This window comes from Engraulis encrasicolus, chromosome 22, assembly GCF_034702125.1.
Source record: "Engraulis encrasicolus isolate BLACKSEA-1 chromosome 22, IST_EnEncr_1.0, whole genome shotgun sequence".
Lineage (NCBI taxonomy): Eukaryota > Metazoa > Chordata > Actinopteri > Clupeiformes > Engraulidae > Engraulis > Engraulis encrasicolus.
This window is the reverse complement of record NC_085878.1, coordinates 43,654,358-43,676,349: the sequence shown is the minus strand read 5'-3', so window position 1 is coordinate 43,676,349 and position 21,992 is coordinate 43,654,358. Positions and strand designations below refer to the sequence as shown.

The 21,992-nt window shown below is 42.7% G+C and overlaps 1 protein-coding gene and 1 long non-coding RNA gene across 2 annotated transcripts; one reads left to right on the top strand and one right to left on the bottom strand.

Moving 5' to 3' along the window:
- Positions 1 to 5,368: 5,368 nt before the first annotated feature.
- Positions 5,369 to 14,393, bottom strand: slc39a1 (solute carrier family 39 member 1). The gene is made up of 4 exons (XM_063189248.1): positions 14,007 to 14,393; positions 10,821 to 10,951; positions 9,559 to 9,894; positions 5,369 to 6,632 (listed from the first exon to the last, which is right to left on the bottom strand). The coding sequence occupies exons 1-4, from the start codon at positions 14,119 to 14,121 to the stop codon at positions 6,279 to 6,281; spliced, it is 936 nt and encodes a 311-aa protein (XP_063045318.1). The 5' UTR covers positions 14,122 to 14,393; the 3' UTR covers positions 5,369 to 6,278.
- A 79-nt stretch (positions 14,394 to 14,472) lies between these two features.
- Positions 14,473 to 21,928, top strand: LOC134439340 (uncharacterized). The gene is made up of 3 exons (XR_010032735.1): positions 14,473 to 14,563; positions 21,139 to 21,250; positions 21,684 to 21,928. It is a non-coding gene; the product is annotated as an uncharacterized LOC134439340 (long non-coding RNA).
- Positions 21,929 to 21,992: the final 64 nt, after the last annotated feature.

The following is a 21,992-nucleotide window of genomic DNA, read 5'->3' as shown; positions in this document are numbered from 1 at the left end:
AACCTAACCCTCTGATCTAAAGCCCATCTAGGCCAAGGCCATGACTGCCCAAACGTTAATATTAACTGTAACATGCCTTTGTGTACTATGCACTCCTCAACACTTCATTTACATTATAATACAATTCCACTAATGATCTAATATTGTATTAATGATTATTTTTTAAAAAGACTGTCAATTATTGACTCTAACTGCTTTTGTTAGCTTTTGCTTTTAATGAAATCATGGTAGAATGCAATGCAATGCCATGTAAGGTAATGTACCACACAGAGAGGCCAGGGGGGTTTGCTAGTTAATAGCCCCAGAGTTGTGGTGGCCTAATGAGCTGGCTGGAATGGGGCTAAAGGGGGTGCATTATTGCCACCAGGTCCTGCTTGGCTGAGCGCAGACAAACGAGGCCCAGGGCTCCAGGATGGTGGTGGGCCTGCAGTAATCACCACAACCCTCATGTCTGTTCCACCATGGCCTTTGTTATGGCCTGCCAGCGTATCATCATTAGGATGGGGCATGGGACCCTGGCAGCCCAGGGCCCGGAGGAGGATGCTGTGGAGGTCATGGACCAAGTCCACATCAAATTAAGCCCTATTGCTTAGCATACTATACATCTTTTTATTCTGTAGGCCTAATGTGCCCATGAATCAGGTGTCAAATGTATACACCATCGTATTAAAGGTAGAGTAGGCCTGTGTACGTTTTTCAGTAGCTTACTTCCAGAATTTATGCTGCCCATTTGCAAATGTTTTACATGACTATTTTCCACCACCATCAATTTCTAAGTATGCATTATGAAAATTATACTTTGCATACATCAAAAGGTGGCTATTGTGTGTGTGTGTGTGTGTGTGTGTGTGTGTGTGTGTGTGTGTGTGTGTGTGTGTGTGTGTGTGTGTGTGTGTGTGTGTGTGTGTGTGTGTGTGTGTGTGTGTGTTTTGGTTTGGTTTGGTTTGGTTGAAAGATCCCACTTTGGAATGGGCAGCATAGTTGCAATGCCTACTCTGGCCACAATCCCACATCCTATAATGTGACCCTGAAACATGGAGCGGTAGGAAAGACTGTCAAACCAGTCCCTTGTCCATCCATCGCTAACAAACAGTCAAAAACAAACACTCCCTGTCCTCCAGTTGGTAATATAAGATGAAGATTTGCTTGGAGTCAACCATGTCAGGGGAAGCAAACTCAGACAACCAGTATGGATGAAATGACCAGACAGATGTGTATAAGTAGCCTTATAACCAGGTTAGAGTATACGCCCAGTTTATCACAGTTCATTGGTCATTTGGCAGAACATGTAAACAGCCATCACGCCATTTACTTTCTGGGTGCCTCAGTCCGGGGGTTATTTCACGAACATTGTTAAGTGATAAACCCCTAGCTAAGTTAACCTATAGCAAGTAGGAAGTCCAGCATGAAGCCTCTCATTTTTTTAAGAAGATTCCTGGCTCTTTTAATTATTGATTTTGATTTGCCACTACCTCCAGGTCAACTGAACTGGAAACCACTTTTTTAGAATTGGAATTGGAGGTACAGCACTCATAAGAGTAGTGTTATTCCTTTTTGCTATGATTATGTGTGAATTATTGTTATTCGATAGTGTCGTGGGGTTGAAAATGATATCCATGAAAACCTCATCTGGCAAAAACATTTCCTTTGACCTTAGATCGACAAAAAATAGGAAATTATGCTGAAAAAGCTTGACCTTGCTGCTGCAGGTCAAAAAATTCATTCAGTGTTCAGCAACTATGCACGGGGGCGTTCCCAGTATGCGAAAGCATATCAGAGGGCAAGAGTCAGGTAGAAGAAAGTCAGCATCAGCAAGCAATCTCAAATGTAATGCAAATGCTGCCACCTTGTGGACATTGCAGCCAATGCTGGTCACAAAGCGAGGAGAAGAGCACAGGACACTGTGAATAGGAGCCCTTATCATTATTATTAGACACACACAGAACATTGTGAATTAGACACGGGCCATTGTGAATTATTGCAATGACGTCAAGACAAATTCCGTTGTACGCCGGTTTCAGGCGGAAAACAGTGTTGTATCTGTTTATGTCCATGCCACTGGATACCACCCATACCTGACTCCAATACATTGCATAGAAGGTGTCTCTGACTTCACATGAAACGGGTCCATTGAATATACACAAGCACAGGCTATAAACAATGTAAATATAAATTGTAAAAATACAAGGTTTGCCACCTCTGGCTGTCAGAAAACCTGGACATTTCAAACTCAATCCACCTTTTTCCTTGCAATGGTATCCTTCATTCAGTGTCCAGTAAAGTTTTTTTCCCCCTGGGACAGACCATTAAAAACCAGGACAATAAGGACAAACAGGGAAAGGAAGCAACACTACATAAATACTGTATATAAGCATGTGGATATTGAATAGCTGTGATATACTAGCTACAGTAGGCAAGTCCTTTGCCTGATCAAAATACTTAACTGTAATGGTATTTCCACTGCATAACAAAAACTCAAATTAGCAAGACAAAGGAGACCTTTTAACTCATGTTATCACAAGGCAGATGCAGACATGTGTTTTGTAGACACAGCTATCCATTTATTTCTGAGTGGGTGTCGGGGGATTAGAGGGTGAATCGGGATACAGAGTTCGCAAACACCAGTTGAGTGATTCTCAGTTCAGGCACCAGATACACATCACATACCACAGTAGAGCATCAGCAAGGTCCATGTTGCAAAGGTCCAGGAAATGGATAGCATCTTCCATCACGTAATACTGTACAGTTGCTGTTGGGCAACCTGTATTCCTCTTCTCAATATGGGTGGTAGAACTGACTTTGAAAACAAGGCTCTTACATACCCACATGGCACACATTTGGCATTTTACATGAAAAAAAATGTATGACCATGAAAACCATGTACCACTTCTAAAAATTACATAAATGCAAAAGAGTTGATTCGAAAATTGACTTGAAATTATATATTTTTCCCCCAGGTAGGCCACTAGTAATGCCATGCAGTGTGAAAAAAAATCGATAAAATATCAGAAATAATAACAGAAATTATATATTTTTAATTAAAATTGTGCATGGACGCATTTAATACTTAAAGGCATTTTTTACCTACACCCATTCCCATCAAATACAGTAGTTCTAATATGGCTGCACCTAGTGATGTATACGAGTGGGACAAGTTACACTGGCCTGGACCCACATATAATTCCTGTGATGAACCAAAGCTTGTATTCAGGCCATGTCACCAGATATTAATAGTATGTGGACCAAGAGTACCGTAATACACATTTGAAGTGATCTCGCTGGCCAAATAAACCGACCAGATTTGGCCTCGGGCCCAAGTTTGACACCTCTGTTAGAAGTAGAGATGCACCGGATCCTGATTTTTAGGATCCTGCCGGATACCAGATCCACTGCTTAAGATCCTGGCGGATCCGGAACCGGATACCGGATCCTACAAAAGGGTTGAAACATATAGTCTAATCGCACGTGGACCCTTATTACGTTGGCTCAAACTATTTTTTAGACTCATTGGCTTATTGCCACACTGCCTGCAATGGCCGCTTCCAAAGGGCTTTCACTCCATGCAGTCATTGGGGTTGTGAAAGACTGACTGAAAAGCCTAGGCTAGAGATGCACCAGACCCTGATTTTTAGGTAACATGCCGCATACCGGATCCACTGCTTAAGATCCTGCCGGACCCGGATCCTGTGAAAAACCCTATTATCCTGCCGGATCCAGAACCAGAACCGGATCCGGTGCATCTCTAGTTAGAAGTAATTTGTAAAATTTAGGTAAAGGAATCAGACTAAAAAGGTTGAGGTTCGTAGCAGTGCTAGATTTGAGCCCACTGGTCACCTTATGAGTGACCATACACAGCTTCCCCTGCAAAACATTACTCTGACCCAACAATAAAAGTCTATACCTAGGAAAGAATCTAGGACCGTTTCCAGGTTTTCCTAAGCCGTCAGGCTACACAAGTCAAAAAAGTGCAAAAGAGAGTGTAAAATGAGTCAAAGACAAGCATGTAAAACTTGTGTCTGCACCTAATTTAGGTACATAATTCACAATTATTGACACTTATAACCAGTGCTTTACACTAACTTTTTCGCTTACCAGCCATTTTGGCTAGTGGTTTTCGTGACTCACTAGCCATTGGGCCTTTTCACTAGCCATAATTTTCTTAACCATCATAGCAGCTTTAATGAATTATATAATAGGCTGTAATAATGTAATGTAGGATAATATAACATAATATAACATAAAATAATATAATATAATATAATATAATATAATATAATATAATATAATATAGGGCCTAATAACTAGAATTGTTGTTAACTGGTCCATGCATGCATGCTATAAGAACAGATTAACTCATCTGAGGAATGGCATAGCCGTGTAGAAACACCAAGCACAGTGTTGTGGAAGGGCACAAATGTAAGCTACATGAGAGCAAAATATTTCCGTCTTTGATCTGAAGGGCACTTTCGATGCGCAAAGTAGATAGTGCAAAGTCATTGCCAAGCTTCGCATGTCCTCGGGCATGGATGTGGAATAACACCTCTTCTGGAATATTTTCTCATAAAAGTAGGCTATCTACTAGAAGGCACACACATATGCGGCCGGTAACTACAGAAGGAGCTACGACTTCCTTTCATTCCGCTTAATATTGAGTTGTTTAAAATATAAACGGACGCAAAGCAAGATGGGCACATGCAAGGGACATGGGACATGATTTTGTACTGTCTGGAAGGCTACTACTGCGCGTTGTTTAAGCCCCGTTTGACAGTCGGGAACAACGGCACAAGAAACATGGAGGAATATTAAGGTATGAAGACATACAGGCAAATCAGAAAATGATTTAAACCGAACATTATTAATGCCGCATGTGTCCTTGTCTTATCACTGCGCTAATTAGTCTCAAGACTTTCTCAAGACTGAGGTGTTCTCCTGGTCATTTTAATGTCCACTACTACTATGCATTGTACTAATGACAGATCCCAAAACAGGTCAGTTGAGATGAACTTCGCTACTTTATTTTCAGGTGAAGGTTTTCAGTGGCATTTCCAAACGCGCGCTGATGTGCCGGTAGCTCGCTGCTGCCACTCATATTCGCAAGACTAGCTCTATCAGATTCCTGTCGTGCGTAAGACACAGGTGACACGTGACACAGGTGCTTCATGGGTATTGTAGGCTCGCGAAATCGCATTGCATTGCGTTTGTAGCAAAGACGGTCCGAGGGAAAAAACTACAAAATGCGGTGCCTCATCATTTAGAATAGTGACGGACCCGCCAAAATGGCTAGTGAACCTTCGGTATCTACTAGCCAACGCCGACTTTCACCCGCATTTGGCTACCTGGCGTGTGTTAGTGTTAAGCCCTGCTTATAACCACAAAAAGGCAAAATGATTATCTTTGATTTTCTTAAAAATGGTATTACATTTTAGATCCCACTTAAAAAAGACAGATTTGATATTAACAGCTGTGATTAAAATCAAATAGAAGAAATGTGATAAGACAAAAAAAGTTAGGATTATTTGAACACTGTGATAGTACATCACGGCATTAAAAGAGATTTGTTCAAATGTACAGTAAGTAACCCTGCAATGGTGAGCTGAAGGATGATGTTGCAGGTCAATTCGCCTGGTAATCCCTCACTCTCTTAGGTTCAGACAACATGAATCAATGTTCCTCCTTTGACAAATACAATCAATCTTCCCAGTAGTCAGTTGTCCAAATATACATTTCTGACGTGTTGCTCTCATCTTTGCCACCATTTAAGAATACTTTTTTCCAACAGCTGTCCACAGTCAGTACCTTTATCATGTTCTTGGGTAATAGTCCTTCTGGTGAGCATGTCTCTACCAATTCACAAAAAAACAGTCAATCAGCCATTTTGTGAACATCTGTGAAGCTCATACACAGAAATGGCATGATACAATTAAGACCATTTAAACACCTGCTAAGCATGGCAGCACCATGAAGCCCATGCCATGCCATGCTAACCAGTCAAAACAAGTCCAGCCAAGAGGAAACATGTACAGAAACATGTTCTCAGATCTTGTCATTCCACCATTCCATGTCCTTTCAGCCCCAGCCTTCTCTCTCTTCCCAAATCTTCCAACATTCCACCTCATTTCTTTCATCTCCCTCCATCTCCACCTCATTGCATGAAACAGTGACAAACCAACCATGATACTGAAGCCGCTTCCAGTCTACAAAGCAGAAGCCCACCATGATGCTGAAGGTCTCCTCAGTCTATGAAACAGTGGCCCGCCATGGTGCTGAAGCCCCTCTTCTCAGTCTAGGAAAGAGAGGGCAGCCATGGTGCTAAACCCTATCAGTAGGAAGATGACCTTGGGCAGCTGCCTCTCGGGGGAGTTCAGCTCGTGGGGCAGGATCTCCAGGAAGGTGATGTAGATGAAGGTGCCGGCTGCCAGCCCCTCCAGTACGGCCTGCACCAGCGTGCCCGCTTCCAGATCAGCCTCCATGACGCAGATGCCCACCGCGATGCCTATAGGGGACATCAGGGCGAACACCAGGACATAGGCGGCGATCCAGAGAGGCGGCACGGCGCTCTGGACCAGCTTCACGGACAGGCTGAAGACGATGATGCTCTTGTGGACCAGGATGGCGATGCACACCTCCACCACCTACAAGGAGGAGAACAGGGAAGGGGGGGGGTCATATATTTAATCGTTGGTTGTTTATCTTCATAGTTAACATGCCGATTATTGCTGCTTTGTTAGGATAAGAGATGATGCTCTTATGCACCAGGATGACAATGCACACCTCCAGAACCTGTTGAAAGGAGAAGGGGATGAGTACAGAATACATTTATACACAAGTTAACTTCATTGGAAAAAATAACAGTTTAGATCAAATGCTGTCATATTCAGTGTGAAGCAACTGCTCATATATCATAAGCACAGTACCTGTACATAGTGTCCACTGTTGTGGTTACAAACATCTTTTGACTATCCCTTTGGCGATTAATAAAGTTACTCTACTGTACTGCTCTAAAGACATTAAATAACAAAAAATCGAGTGAGCAGAAAACAAGAAAAACCAATGCTTTACAGTTGGGAACTGTGATATAACCTTCTTATATACTGTCCACTGGAGTCTGCATAGTACTAGATCAGTATCACATAGGCTACAGGCTACAAAATGGAGATACACCCCTCCAGCATCTGAGGTTACAGTAGAAAGACATTCTTTTTGTATTGAAAAAACACAAGGCATTATAGTAGTTTGTATAGTTGGGATTTAACATCGGAAACGTTTGTTTGTTTGTTTTCATTTATGGCCAAATATGCAAGAGTGGCTATTTCATGGCCAGTACAGGTAATATAATTCACCTCAAATTAAAAATCACATCGGAAACGTACATCCTTTGACAACGATTGCATACTGGACAGGATAGTGGACACAATACCCACCATCACAAACCAACCACTTCTAAGACCAATAGTTAGATGGCTAGGAAAGAAATGGGGAAAGCCTTTCAGACAGTTGCAGTACACCTAAATCCTTCAGAGCACCTTAAGTAACATAATTCACCAAAACTAACAGTTCTAAACTCAATGGATTAGTAGGTTATTCTGATCATCATAATCATCATCATCTACCTCAAGCCTGTGACCTGTGTCCAAGATATGCTCATTAGTTAATGTGCACATACACAGTAAGTGAGTAAATATAAAGGATTCATACAATTGTCTGAATAACAGTTCAAGCACACACCAGTTTTTCATCATATCGCCCATCCCCTAGTTTATCAGCCATTACAGCTGATTGCAATGCATCAGCGTGTTATGACCACACTCTGATATCCATCAAAAGGAACTTGAGACACTTGGTTTCATGGAAGAAACTGCAGGGTTGTGTACTGCAGACGCTATCGTGTCACATGCCAGACGGGTGCTGATGTGCAATCACAGTCGTGAGGAGTTTCGCTTCCACCTCAGCAAGAAGCTGACGTTGGGAAAAGTGAGAACATGCGGTTCGAAGTGAGAAGTGTCTCTAAGATGGTGGCACCTGATAACATAATATGATAATATGATGTTTGCAACGAAGAAGCATAACATTTGTAAATCCCTTTTAAATTTACAGCAATTTGTAAATACTACAGTACAGCAATGTCCTCTTGGTAGTTTTTAGGTTTTTAAACAGAATCACAAGTAGTAAAACCCTGCATGTTTACACAGTTTCACAACCACTTTGTGTGGTTTGGGAGGCCTCTTCAGAATCGATATACAAGGGCAAGCGATTTCCCCCTCTTAGTTCTGCAAATGTCAATATACTCAGGTTCCATGCCCCAGCTTTAGGAAATTAAAAGCAGGAATCTGCCACTCTGCTGCAATAGGTGTGCTAGTATGCACCCTTGTCACTTTTATCCCTGCTGCACTTTAATTGGAAACCTACCACTGCTACTGCTAGTACTACTACTACTGCTACTGAGTGTTGTACTATAACAATTTTGTTGCCTTTTTGACAATGACAAATTCTTGAATCTATTTAGGCCATTGGCTCGATGGATTTATTTATTAATTATTCAAACTCGAAAGATCATTGCAAGCATAGCCCTGATGATGCTGAGTAAAAGCAGATTTCTTGTCAACTGCTTCCAATAAACAGTCTGCTTTGGAAAGCTGTCTTGGATTCAGTATGAATCATCACATCAAAATATTAAAACCTACTCAGGCACAGTTTGCATGCAATTTCCTTCCAGTGAGCTTGAATTGTCGTGTGGACAATATTTGTAGTACAGTATATGACAGGTTTGAGCATGCAGTGAGACGAGAGAGAACTCTGATCGACCTTTGAACGAATGTACACTCGTATAAGCATCTTTAGCACTTAAAAGTCACATGAGGGAGTTAGGGTGTCTCATGAGACACGTCACGCAGTACAGTATTGTACAGTGCAGAGAGACAGCGTGTACCATACATTGAGTGCTCTTTGCATGACTCTGCACCAAGCTGACGCTTCTAAAGCATTTTGCCAATAAAAGGGGCAAATACAGTAAAACTGGAGCTATGCAGAGAACAGAGTAAGATACCATGTGATAGGAAGTACACACAGAGTTAAGGTTGAGTGGTATTGATGTAGTTGGGATGGCAAAGGCAAACCTAGCACAAGTTGCCACAAATCAATAAAGAACTACGCACGCACGCACGCACGCACGCACGCACGCGCACACGCACACGCACACGCACACGCACACGCACACGCACACGCACACGCACACGCACACGCACACGCACACGCACACACACACACACACACACACACATCTGATCATCTGGCTCATCAGCACACGCAGACTAACAGAGGCCAACATCTGCATTTAGATAGCACTTTTGAACCTTTCGAGCTTTCAAATCGCTTTACACATATGCATCAAGTTCACCCATTCACACTCACATTCACACACTGGTGATCCTGGCTTCCAAAGATTGATGGGGTTCAGACAGAGCGGGGCTTGAACCAGCAACTTTCTGCTTGCCGAAGATGCTCCACCATCAACTGAGCCCCCACCGCCGTGTCTTCACGTCCCACTGGCCTGCCACTCACCTTGGACTCGGTGGTCTGCAGTCCAATGGCCAGCCCCTCGAAGATGGAGTGCAGCGACAGGGAGAAGAAGAGGATGAACGAGCGGAAGGAGGAGTGTGCCTGCAGGTCCATGTGGACATGAGGACCCCCGCTGGCCTCCAGCTCCGCAACGCTACCGTTGCTCACTGCGTGCCCTTGGCCGTGGCCGTGGCCGTGGGACGGGGAGGTCTGGCCTGACAAGAGGGGCTGGCGCTCCCCCTGCTCGCTCTGCTGCTTGCAGGACAGGACCAGGCGCTCCAGGATGAGCACGGTGAAGAAACCCATGGCCATGATGAACTCTGGCAACGGATAGTCAGTCTGAGGAGCGGAAAGAGAGAGAGAGAGAGAGAGAGAGAGAGAGAGAGAGAGAGAGAGAGAGAGAGAGAGAGAGAGAGAGAGAGAGAGAGAGAGAGAGAGAGAGAGAGAGAGAGAGAGAGGGAGAGAGAAATAAAGCGAAGCTGAGTGAGGGGGCAAGGGGATGTGCGCATGTTCAGTCAGAACTGAAAACTGAAGTGCAACATGGCTGTTAAGAGGAATTGCCGACAATAAAGAGCTTGATAACAGTTAAAGGGAAAACGAAACATTCCTGGAAATAAGCTGATTTCACACCTTCCCTTGAGTTAAATGATTGAGGTTTACCTTTCTGGAAGTAGAATAGAATGGTAAAACTCAATAATATAAGTCAGGGAGAGGTGTGAAATGAGCTGATTTCCAGGAATGTTGCGGTATCTCTTTAACACCAAGCACATTTGGGCCTGCATTTCCTCTGGATCAATAAAGGAACTCTACCACTCTGCTCTACTCTACTCTACTCATACAGGAAAAAGATTGAGTGAGTGTGTGTGTGTGTGTGTGTGTGTGTGTGTGTGTGTGTGTGTGTGTGTGTGTGTGTGTGTGTGTGTGTGTGTGTGTGTGTGTGTGTGTGTGTGTGTGTGTGTGTGTGTGTGTGCGTGCGTGCGTGCGTGTTCTGTGATTTAGCAGCCCAATGTGTTCATGTGTTATGGAGGATGAGGAAGCATCGTATTACTGGTATTCAAGAGAATGTTTCTGGTTTCTGATCAGTGCAGTGCATCTTATCCAAACCCGATTTTCCACATCATGCTAGCCTATCAAGTTCAGAATATTTTCACTGCTTATGTGGGCAGGAGCTTATCGCATCGTGTCATAGAGTCATTTTTGTTCTACTAGTACAGTATATGAAGGTGTCGGCTGTGTTTGTTACTGAGTGCGAGTGTGACACTCACGATCAGGTTTCGGATCTCGAGCTCTGCATTGATGTCTGACAGGTAGTCTGGGATGATGTCCAGCAGACAGGCGGCCAGGAAGACACCCCCTGCGAAGCAGCTGATGTAGCTCAGCACCGCCCGATGAGTATCTGCAGCAATGGAGACAGACGGACAGAGGAACACAGACAAGAACCAGTGAGGACCAGGAGAATCATGTAATTAGAGGGTGGACGAGTAGAGTACTCTCATTAATCCCAGAGGGAAGAAATGAAGGTGACCAGCAGCCCCTCATATTCATACACATGAATCATAATGATGTGCACAGTTACACACTGTGCTACACAAATTAGTCTACAGCAGTGGTTCTCAAACTTTTCCCATCATTCCCCCCTTCAGAGGGTCTGAATGCTTCCGAGCCCCCCCCCAAGCAACAGCAGTAGGCCTACTTGCGCAAACTGATTTTGCGATCGCTGCGCATAGTCAAAGGAAAGGTGACTGGTGGAGATTAAACAAAGAGGGACTGCAGTCGAATGCAGATGTGTGTTAATTTCCTATGCTATTCAAATTCATGGCAATTAATAATATAATGTTGGCGAGGGCTTTAAACGTATTGACTTATTGGCGAGACAGGAAATAATTTCCTCGGGGGGAAAAAGTCCAAAATCAGATGTCACACGCCCCCCTTGAGATGCCTCCGTGCCCCCCCAGGGGGGCTTTCGCCCCACTTTGAGAAACACTGGTCTACAGTATTCACTAGAGCTTAGAAGACCTACTCCTGACAACAACCAACCAAGGACCAGTTGAGTTTACACTTTATTACATACATCAAGTGTACTGAAGTTTGTATCCAAAGTGACTCACATTTATTGACAGGGCATTCGTCACAGTCCCTGGAACACTGTGGCATTAGGTGCCATGCTCAAGGACAGCAATGTTGCGATTAGGCCACAACTGCCCAAATTGGAAGATATGCAGCAAAGATGCCATTTGGGAACTACACTTGAAAGCAACTTTAGTTTAATTATAGGCAATTCAGATTTGAAATCAAGGTGGCACAGACATAACAAACCTATCACTACATTCTAGTCAAGTGAAGTCAAGTCAGCTTTTATTGTCAGTTTCTTCATATGCACAGGTCATACAAGGAAATTGAAATTGTGTTTCTCTCTCTACACCATGAAAGGACATAGCCATACACATGACTGACATTTACAGACTGACATCAAAGTGCAAGTCAGTCTGTAAATGTCAGTCATGTGTATGTCTATGTCCTTTCATGGTACAAAGAGAGAAACGTAATTTCAATTTCCTCGCATGACCTGTGCATATGAAGAAACCGACAATAAAAGCTGACTTGACTTCACTAGAATGTAGTGATATTAGTCGTGGATTCTAAATCCTTCCTGGGTTTCTGTGCTAGCCAAAGGAAAACATCCTTTTAGAGTGAGTGCAGTAGAAAAGAGTAGATGAACCACACCTTAACACATAGCAACATTACAGGGTGATAAGCCTTTATTCGGTGACAAATGTACCCAGTCCACCATTCTGACAAACAAAGGCCCATTATCATCATAACCACTAAAAAGGAAAAAGATAGTTGCGACCATGATCCTGTCAAACCACCTATGCTTTCCCTTTCAAACACAGCATGTTTGATCTTGACATTTCCTACCGCAAAAGAACAAAATGGGAGTCTAAGTTTGACAGCATGGAATTAGTTAAAAAATAACTAATACTAGCCCCCCACACTTGGGCTTGCATGGCCATGGGGACCCCGGATGGGGTCATTTCCCAACCCTACCCCATCTCTCTCCACATTCACTTCCTGTCGTACCTTCACTGTCCTATCGAAATAAAGGCCCAAAAAGCCCATAAAAAAATATCTAAAAAAAAAAAAAAAGGTCACAAAATACTGTCCAACAACGGTGCCTCCTGCCATCTCAAAAACAACCCAAAAAAAAGCACTACGCTTTCATGCTCCAATCAAGGCGGCACAAGTTATGGGTAATCTTTGCGCACAATTCACAGATGTAATTAGCTATTGAAGACGTACTAGGGTTAGGTGACATAGCACATAATTGATAGATATATTTATAGACATACTTTCCCATATTGGTGATAATGATTTTTGTCACTATTATAGCGGGGGGCAGACTGGCCATCCAATTGATCGCACTATGGGGTCATCTGCACTCATTCACAGGAAGCAGTTAATATGACAATAAGCGTTAAACCCAACAGAAATCTATGTGAATTTAGAAGAGTCAGTTATCCCTTAACCTCATGCTGTCAATATAAAGATAAGTTAGGCCTACAGGTGATTCAGGCCAAAGGCCATAACAACTAGATACCGAGATTGGTAACAACTGACCATCAATCAAGTCAATTAAGTTAGAACTCAAAAAGCACTTGTGGGGAGCATGGACTAATAAGAAGATGGAACGGAAAATGTGACAGAAATTTTACCAAAACTGTTTATATTTTGTAATTTAGTCTTCCAAATTTCTGCAACGTTTCATTTGCGTGGTATGGTGATGTATATTAATTGAGGCTGACATGTAGGGCCCTAAGCCTGCTTAACCCTGTTGGTCATAAGAAAGGAGAGGTCAAGGCATCAGCAGAGAGTCATTAGAAAAGACACAAGACTCATTAAAACAGGGGAAAGGGTTTTAGAGATTAAAATGAAATGGAACATCATCCAACATTCCATCTGATACTTCCCCATGCAGCCATTGGTAAGACAGGCAGCAAAGAAAACATTCGTTCAAGTTCTGTGTTAAAAACATAGACTGATTTCTGAATGAATGTGGTTCGTGCAGTGGCCTTGGACAGGCAGCTTAGGCCTACTACTGCTACCTAGCGTGGGACTTCAGGGAGTGTGTCAGAAATCATATGACTCCCTGTGGGATTTATTGGGAAGGCCTAATATTGATTTCTCAGACTATTTTGATTGTGAGTTTAAGTCCAATTAAGTGGCATTTGGACATAGGCTACAGTCCAAAAAACACAGCTTAGTTGGCTACTTTGCTAGTGAGAGTTTGACTTGAACACCTTTGCCCCTGATATGATGATTTGCCTTATTAGCAGTAGGGGATTAGTGGGACAAATTGAAACACACAATTAGGAGCAATAGAACGTCTGCTATCATTACACAAGACGAGAAAGAGAAACGATACTTTCTTTTAGTAAGAATTGTTTACATACCTGATCCACTGGACTGTTGAAACCATTTAAGTCGAGCAGGGATGAACCCAAAAAATAAGGTTAGTAGTAACAACCCCACAAGGGCTCCTATCTTCACCTGTAGAATGTAATCCATGACAGCTAGTGTAGGCTATCACAGCCAGCAGCCTCATAAGAATGTGTCTTTGTTGTTGTAACTTGCGAATGAGGATGGTAAACAAACTAACACTGGTAGGCTACGCTGATAAAACAAAAACTCCCCAAACGCTGTTTACAGCCATCGACGTAACATATTGTTTAAAAAGAACAAAATCTGTAAAAACGGCTGGGGTGGTCTATCAAACATCTGTAAATACCAGGCTTCATTCGTGAAATAAATTCAGTTCCACTATCTTCTTTCCATGTTGTTTCCAGTTCAGTTCACGGATTGGACTCCACCCGCGTCCTTATCAGCTGACCAAGGATAGTCCTCCAATCTGGTTGTGGGTGTCAGTCACGTGACAGAGCCAAATGTAACCATCGGCACGAGGGGGAAAATACAGCGTCACTACTTGGACCTCGAATATCGCTGTGAAATGGTTTGTTTGTTTAGTTGGTTAAGTATTAAACTGACTAAAATGTTCATTGTATATAAAAATGACAGATTTCCTCGTCACGTTGAAGTAGCCTATGACCACGGCTTGTTTGTGAGGCGTTTAAGACATATGAGTGGGCTCATGCAAGTGGAAAGCCCTACTTTTTGAAGCACATGATGATCACGCCTTGTGACTTATGGCAACATTTTTCAACTTCCATAGGCAAAAGCCAAAGCAAAGATAGAATTCCTGAGAAAGTCAAGAAAAAACCTTATGATTCATCACGTGAGAAGCGTGAGTCAATTGGCTGTTCAGACACCTAGATTTTTTTTTTTTAAAGCGACTTGACTTCTACACTTAGGCCTTGAGCCAGAACCCAAAAATTGACCTCTCGCAATCGAACGGGTGGGCAAGTTCTAATCTTTTTTTTTGACTTCTTGGACATCTCAAGTTAACAGTTTGGCATGATAACCATTGCAAATAGGTAGCTTTTTGGTAGTTATCATGTGTTGAAATGGTGGACCAGTAAAATGGAAATGTGAAAAATCGGTATTGTGGTTCTTTGTTATTATGTAGTTTGTTGACCACACAGGGTGCTTAAATGACCTCAGGGATGCTTTCCCTTCTATCAGGACCCTACAGGAGTTGTTAGACCACACTAATAGGCTAATAGAATCACCTTAGCAATATGTGAATGACAAAATGTGATAAAATATGAAATCCGTTTTTGTTTTTATTAAGCTTATTATTATTAAATTTCCCCCAACAGTAAAACAAAAACAAAAAACATAATGAACAAACACATACTAACATGTGATAACCATACTGTACATTAACATGGCATGATAACCATTGCAAACAGGTAGTTAGTGAATGATCATGCATTGAAATGGTGGACCAGTAAAACGGAAATGTGAAAACTGTATTGTTTTTTGTTATTATGCAGTTTGTTGACCACACAGGGTGCCTACATTTCCTCAGGGATGCTTTCCATTCAATCAAGACCCTAAAGAGGTTGTTAGACCATACCAATTGACATAATAGAATCACCAAAGCAATATGTGATTGACAAAATGTGATAAAAATTACAACATATGAAAACTTCTTTTTTTTCTTAACTTTTCCTGCAACAGCAAGAATAAATAAAGAGCATTATTTCAGTCCTCAGGATCTGACTCAGTCTAGTAATCATCTGTAAATATGTCACCATGATTATCCTCTTCATGCTGATATACACACGTTTGAAGTTTTCAGAGGGTTGTGCAGCATTTCCAGCTACTTCTCAGACATAGGCAATCCAGAAGTTTACATTGATGGCTGTACTTGCAAGACATCAGTTGTAACACTGCCTCAGGGGCTGAATATCCCCACATCCACTGTATAGTGAGATGGACATTTTCATCGTTGGCCCAGACATGGTCAAGTGGGCTTGGGATTTGTGGATGCTGCTGAAGACTTTCTTTCCAGATGCCAGACTGATAGTTGGCACACATAGTTTGCATGAGGAGGTAGTCCTCACACTACTACTACTACTACTACTACTACTAGTCCTCACATGGTGGAAATTGGCTTGATTCACACTCTCCATGCTGAGTGCAGAAAAGCTGGTAGCGGGCTGTATTTATGTTCTACGTATTTGTCGATGCTATGTAGAGTTGGCACCTAAATGCTTCACGAATAGGTCCATGGACAGTTCCCAGTCCCGTCCCAGCTCATGAAAAAACTGTTTGAAAGAGCTCTGAACTCATCGTGAGCTTTAAGGAGTTTTCCACGACCTGCACATCCTTTTGTGTTTTTATGATTATTTTTGTATTTACTTTTCTATTGTAGCCCTAGCCTCTTCCCCCTTACATTAGAAAATTAGTATTTCAAGTAAAGATACTGTATACCCTATCACATAACCTCATGGCTTGGTGGTACTCACACTGGGTACAAAGTAATTCAAGAAAACCATCATGTGGTGTACTCCGACTGTCATGTGGTGTACCCCGGCCGCCTTTTAACGCCATAACGCAATCCCTCTATTATCACAGATATTGTCATTATTTGGTGTCATTATTGTCACCAAAATGGTAATAGAGCTTGGTAAGTCCCGCCCCTTAGTTCCGCATTTCACGGGACCTAAGCTGACCATCTAACAACATGCTAGAGAGTAATTATCTTCCAATCTCAGTCATTACATGCGCTGGGCAATGTTAGCAATGTTCTTATAATGTAATTCAGCATTTTCAGCCAAGAGTGAATTGGCCTGTTGCCAGGCCCATTTCCAGTAAGAGGCTATCAGGGGTGGAAAGAATACTAAAACATGTAATTAAGTAAAAGTAAAATTACATCTTTAAAAATCTACTTAAGTAAAAGTTAAAAAAAATACTTAATAAAAATGTGATTTGAGTAAAAGTTACCTTCAGTTTGCTTTTATATCGCTTTCCTTCAATAGCACCCTTCGTGACCTCTAGCTATCTCTGCACAAGTCATCTTCCAATAACCTGGCGATCGTGACAACAAAATTCTGTGTGTGCTGGTGTGGCAAAGTTGCAGGGCTAGGGTCAGCCCATTCATACAACAGCCCATTACTCTGTACTTAAGGGTCTGGATTTCATTGCGTTTGGGTCGTGGGCCTTAAATTGCAAAGACTGGGAAGCCTACCAAAGGAAATAGTTTGGTGGATTTCATTTAATTGCCAGTTGTGAGATTAAATTCATGAATAATTTTGTTAATAAACAATAATTCTTGTATATATTTTAAAACAACTGTTTTCAGGCTGCGCTGGTACTCCCTCAGCTTGAGTCCTTGGTGTGTGCTCTACTATTCCCAGCCAGTTACTTGCAACTCTATTGTGTACCGTCTGTGGGCTGTCGGACTAATGGTATGGGGCCGGCGGGCCCTAGATAGTCATCCAATAGATTAGTCCAAAATATATAATTTATGTTAAATGGTAAAAACACACAATTTCCCTTCATGTCTGACAGATTTTCCTCTTTATTTCAATTTTGCCTACCTCAGAATTTACTCAGACCTCAAGGTAGATTCAAATGTAAGTAAAATACTTTGGCCAAACTGTAATTTGGGTAGAAGTAAAATCACCTATTTTAATAACTACTTTGGACTCAGTTACTCATCAAAGTACTCAATTACAATAATTTGAGTAAATGTAATTAGTTACTTTCCTTGGAGGCTATGGAACTTTTGTATGAGGTGGCGCCTTGTCAGTATACTGTACTTAAGTACTACTTATTACTACTTAAGTGTTTTTGGGAAACTCAGCCGAAGACAATATTATAAGAGTTACCAGCAGGGACAGCCAGATGAAGGTAGATAACTGAGCAGAAGGAGACAAATGCAAGCAGACTCATGCTGTCCACTGCATCTGTCAGGCACAGACACACAGCCAATGCCACACCAACACACATGCACATTATGTGTTTTCTCTGGGTTTCTGGTAATGTGTTGTCTGGCGGCAAACGCCAGACTATATCGTCTAGCAGTTCGAAAAGAACGTGCAAGGCAGCATGGGTACTCCCAGGCTAGGTAATGTGTGGAATGATCAAAATTTTAGAATAGCATAACATGTGAATCTAGAAACCATCACTTATTTTCACATAGTAAATGTACTTTCATTACCAGACACTGAAGCAGCAACTGTAAGGGAATGCAACTCATCATTTTTTTATTCTTAATAATGTAATCGTGAAACATGTAATCTGTTATTCCCCATTACTGGCTTGCTCTCTGGACTCGGAAGGCTTTGAAGGTGAGGTGATCCCTCACCCCTCCTACTTTAAGTGCAGAGCGGTTCAGTATGTTGATTTGGGACTTTATTTTTACTATTTCCAAACACAAGTGATTGCATCATTGGCATGCACAGATTTAGGAACGGACTTGGTGGTTCTAAAGCAACAGCCCCTTTGCCGTACTGGATGAAAAAAGGCCTTTTTTTTAAGTTCCTTTTTTTTGTCACAATGTGGTCCATATTGGCATGATCATCTATGGTAACGATTCTTGAGATCAAAAGCATGTGACAATTCACCTTGATCTAACATAGCATAATAGAAGAGTGGGGACTCTAACTTATGTCTCAAGGGCCGTTTACGGCCCCTGATGTAATTTTAATCTTATGCAGTTTCACATGGAATATGACATGTTTTGTAAAGAACTGTTAGAAATTTAATTTGCAATACAATTAAATTATGTTTTCAGGGGACCTAGTGAAGGTGAGGTCTGTTGTGAAGGTGTCCACCTTCAATATAGGCCTAACTGCAGGGGGAAATCATGGTTTGTGTTCATAGTACAGCCCTTTATAAAAATTGAAGTGGCCCTCGAATGAAAACGGCTCCCCACTCCTGCTCTGGCAAGGCAACTGGAAGTTCCACATGCCCCCCGCCCCCACCTTGAGCACCTGCTCCCCAAAATGTCTTTGCATGCCACTGTCATCCAATAGGTCTTTGTCTACATATCAAATTTGGGTGTGTATGTAAAATAGCTCACATGTAAGTACATTACACTTTGTGTGGATAATGAAACACAACTTTCAAGAAAACTTGTAATACAAAACCCACCTGTATTGTAATGTAGATGATAAACTGGGAAAATTGTTGTATTTTTGTACCCAATCTACCAGTATTTTCTCGCTTGGGAAATAAACACTAATTTTTTAATGAAAAGTCAGTGAAAATGGGGGCCTGAACTAAATTAATTGGGAAATCTGTGTAACGTGCCCTTTAAACAATCTAAGAATTTTGTAGAACAACTTTTCCTATAAATATATTTACCTCACAGTCATTTTTACTTTCAATTTATCAAGATATTAGCAAATTAGCCTAGGCGTTTTTAGTGTAAAATGGTTCAAATAAGAAATGCATGATAAATATGATAAAGCTACTGTTCTGCAAAGGTTATCATACCAATTCATAAACTAGACATATATATCAATATTAAAATACCAACAAGACTTTGCCCACCCTTTCGATTGCGATCGGCGGTCTGGCTCATGGACTACACTACTCAGCCTACTCTGATCAGACCGTGGCAGCTTTGCTTTGCTGCAGTCGACACTGCCATCTGCTGGCGAGGGCCTGCTCATGCAGCCTTATTGTAACCCTACTCCTGGCCTGCTTTGTGCATGGGTTAACAACAAGCCCGGGGACGGGGATTGTAAGAAAAGGCAGGTCTAGGCTGCGGGAGCTCAGTTTCTCCTTTAATATTCTTCTGGTCAGCGTGGCCCCTAGCTGCGCTGACTGACGTCTGTTCTCCGCATCATCAATAATAAAAGAGGAAGTTATTGTTCCGTCGTGAAAAGCGACAGCGACACACAGTATTAAGGAGCAGCCCCGGGGCCAGAGGTAGAGCTGGGCAGGCAGGGGGGCCGTAGGCCACGGCAGGGGCCTTTCACTTTACCAGCTCAGGTTTCCCATGGTGCAGACAGTGCGGCAGACGTGCCCATTTGAGTAGTCAAGGGCCTGATTGTCTGTGCTGGGGGTGACTTTAGGGTGGGCTGGGGGGCTGGGGCAGCTCCGGTAGACTCTCCCTCCCCGCTGGCTTGGCTCCTGGGGTAAGATAATAACCCCCAAGGACAAAGTTATGGGATGAGGCCCGCGCTGATGGAAGCCTCAATTGAAAATTAGTCAATGGAATCGAAGGATACGAAACTAACAGCGGGCAGCGTAACATGGTCTCTGGGGTTCATTACAGTAAATCAATGCAGATTTCTCTTGCATGATGAGTGTTTGATAAACATGCAGGTAGGCCCATATAGTGCATGTTGAGTTTCTCTACTGTATAGGGCTTCCTTTCAGATCCACAGAGGAGCAACACATGAGACTATCTCTCTCAGACCATCATTCATCTGTTGCTTTCAGTCGGTGCCCACACAGGGGCCTCTTATACAACACAATGTACACACAATGTACACACATGTACAATGCAAAGGCAAGGCCAGAGTCAACTGAAGGCTGTTTAAGGTCTTTACCCAGGGATGCAAAAATAATTTCAGTGCAAACCACCAATAAAAGTCACATCGTTTCCGTGTTTTTAAATGTAGAATAACTGTCTTTCTAGAGAGATGTGTTTACACAACAACAACAGCATTAGTACAAACACATGAGCTCCGTCTCTGTCACTACTGACACACACACACACACACACACAGTGACAGTGACAGTGATGGTGACAGTGTAGTGACACTGCGGTGAACCATTGGAGAAGGCTGCGGTGTGGTGATGGGTAGCGTCTAAGGAGGAGAGCAGGCTACATGCTCCTCGAGCATCTTCCTTGTGCTTATATTTCACTCTCGCCTGACTTTCTCAGTCAGCTGGCACACGCAGACCTGCAGGCGCTGAAACTTGAGGCCCTGGGCTCGCTCTGTGCACTGGACCGAATCTTGGAAGGCAACGAAGGAGGCGCAGATCAGAGCCTAGACAAATACCCTCAGAGAGAGAGAGAGAGAGAGAGAGAGTGATGGAGCGGGGGAGCAAACAGGAGCAGCAAAGGGGGAGATAGCGGTAGCAAGTGAAGAAAGGAGGGGAAAGGGCATCTCGACTGGATCAAGTGCGCTCAGTTTTTGGTGTGCCTTTGAATGACAGTGTCACGACACGGTTTTGTTAAGCTGGTGGTCTTGAAGATGCACTATGTCCTCACTTTGTTCTCGACTGGATTAGAGGGACAAACTCAGAAAAGAATGGATCAATGTTGTGTGTAAGTACTTTTTAAGAAATCTCTATTTTTCTGATAAATATACCCAAGACATCTATAATAGATTAGATTGTATCAGTAATGACCTTTGAACTTGTACCCTGAACAGTGGCATATTCAATATAAATAAAACAGTACATGGAGTGCATGTAGTTAAATAATTACATGGAGAGTATTTTTACAGACTAAACCACATTCATTCATACAGTTTGTGATATTGAAAAATACAATTAACTTTTATTTTTCGCATAATGAAAAAAGCTGTACATTGAAAGTCATTAAAAGAGTAAATGGCGGGTGACTGCTCATTTGAGCGCTCATCTTACTTTACTTTCTACTAAGCTAAGCCTCGCTGGTAATGTAGCCGTGCATTGTTAGGAGGCGGCAAATTAGCCGAGTCCGGCCATTAACATTTCATGTCCCTCGCATTCCCCAGAGCGACATTTTACTCCCTGCGTGTGTCTCCGGCTCACTCTTGAAGAGTGGAATCGTGCCACCAGCGGAGGTGCCGTGGGCTGCTTGGGTGGTGCGGTGCGGTGCGGTGTGGTGCGGTGTGGAGGAGGGGGACAGCATGACATCCTTCTCCTGACGGAGCGACTGGCAGGTGCTGAAGGTGAAGGTCTAGGCTACTCCTCCTCAGCTCAGGATGGGAAAACCTCGGCTGCTGCTGCTGCTGCTGCTGCTCTGGTCTCCACTCCCACTGGTGCTTGTGCTAGGCCAAATACCCCCCGCTCCTCCTCCAGGT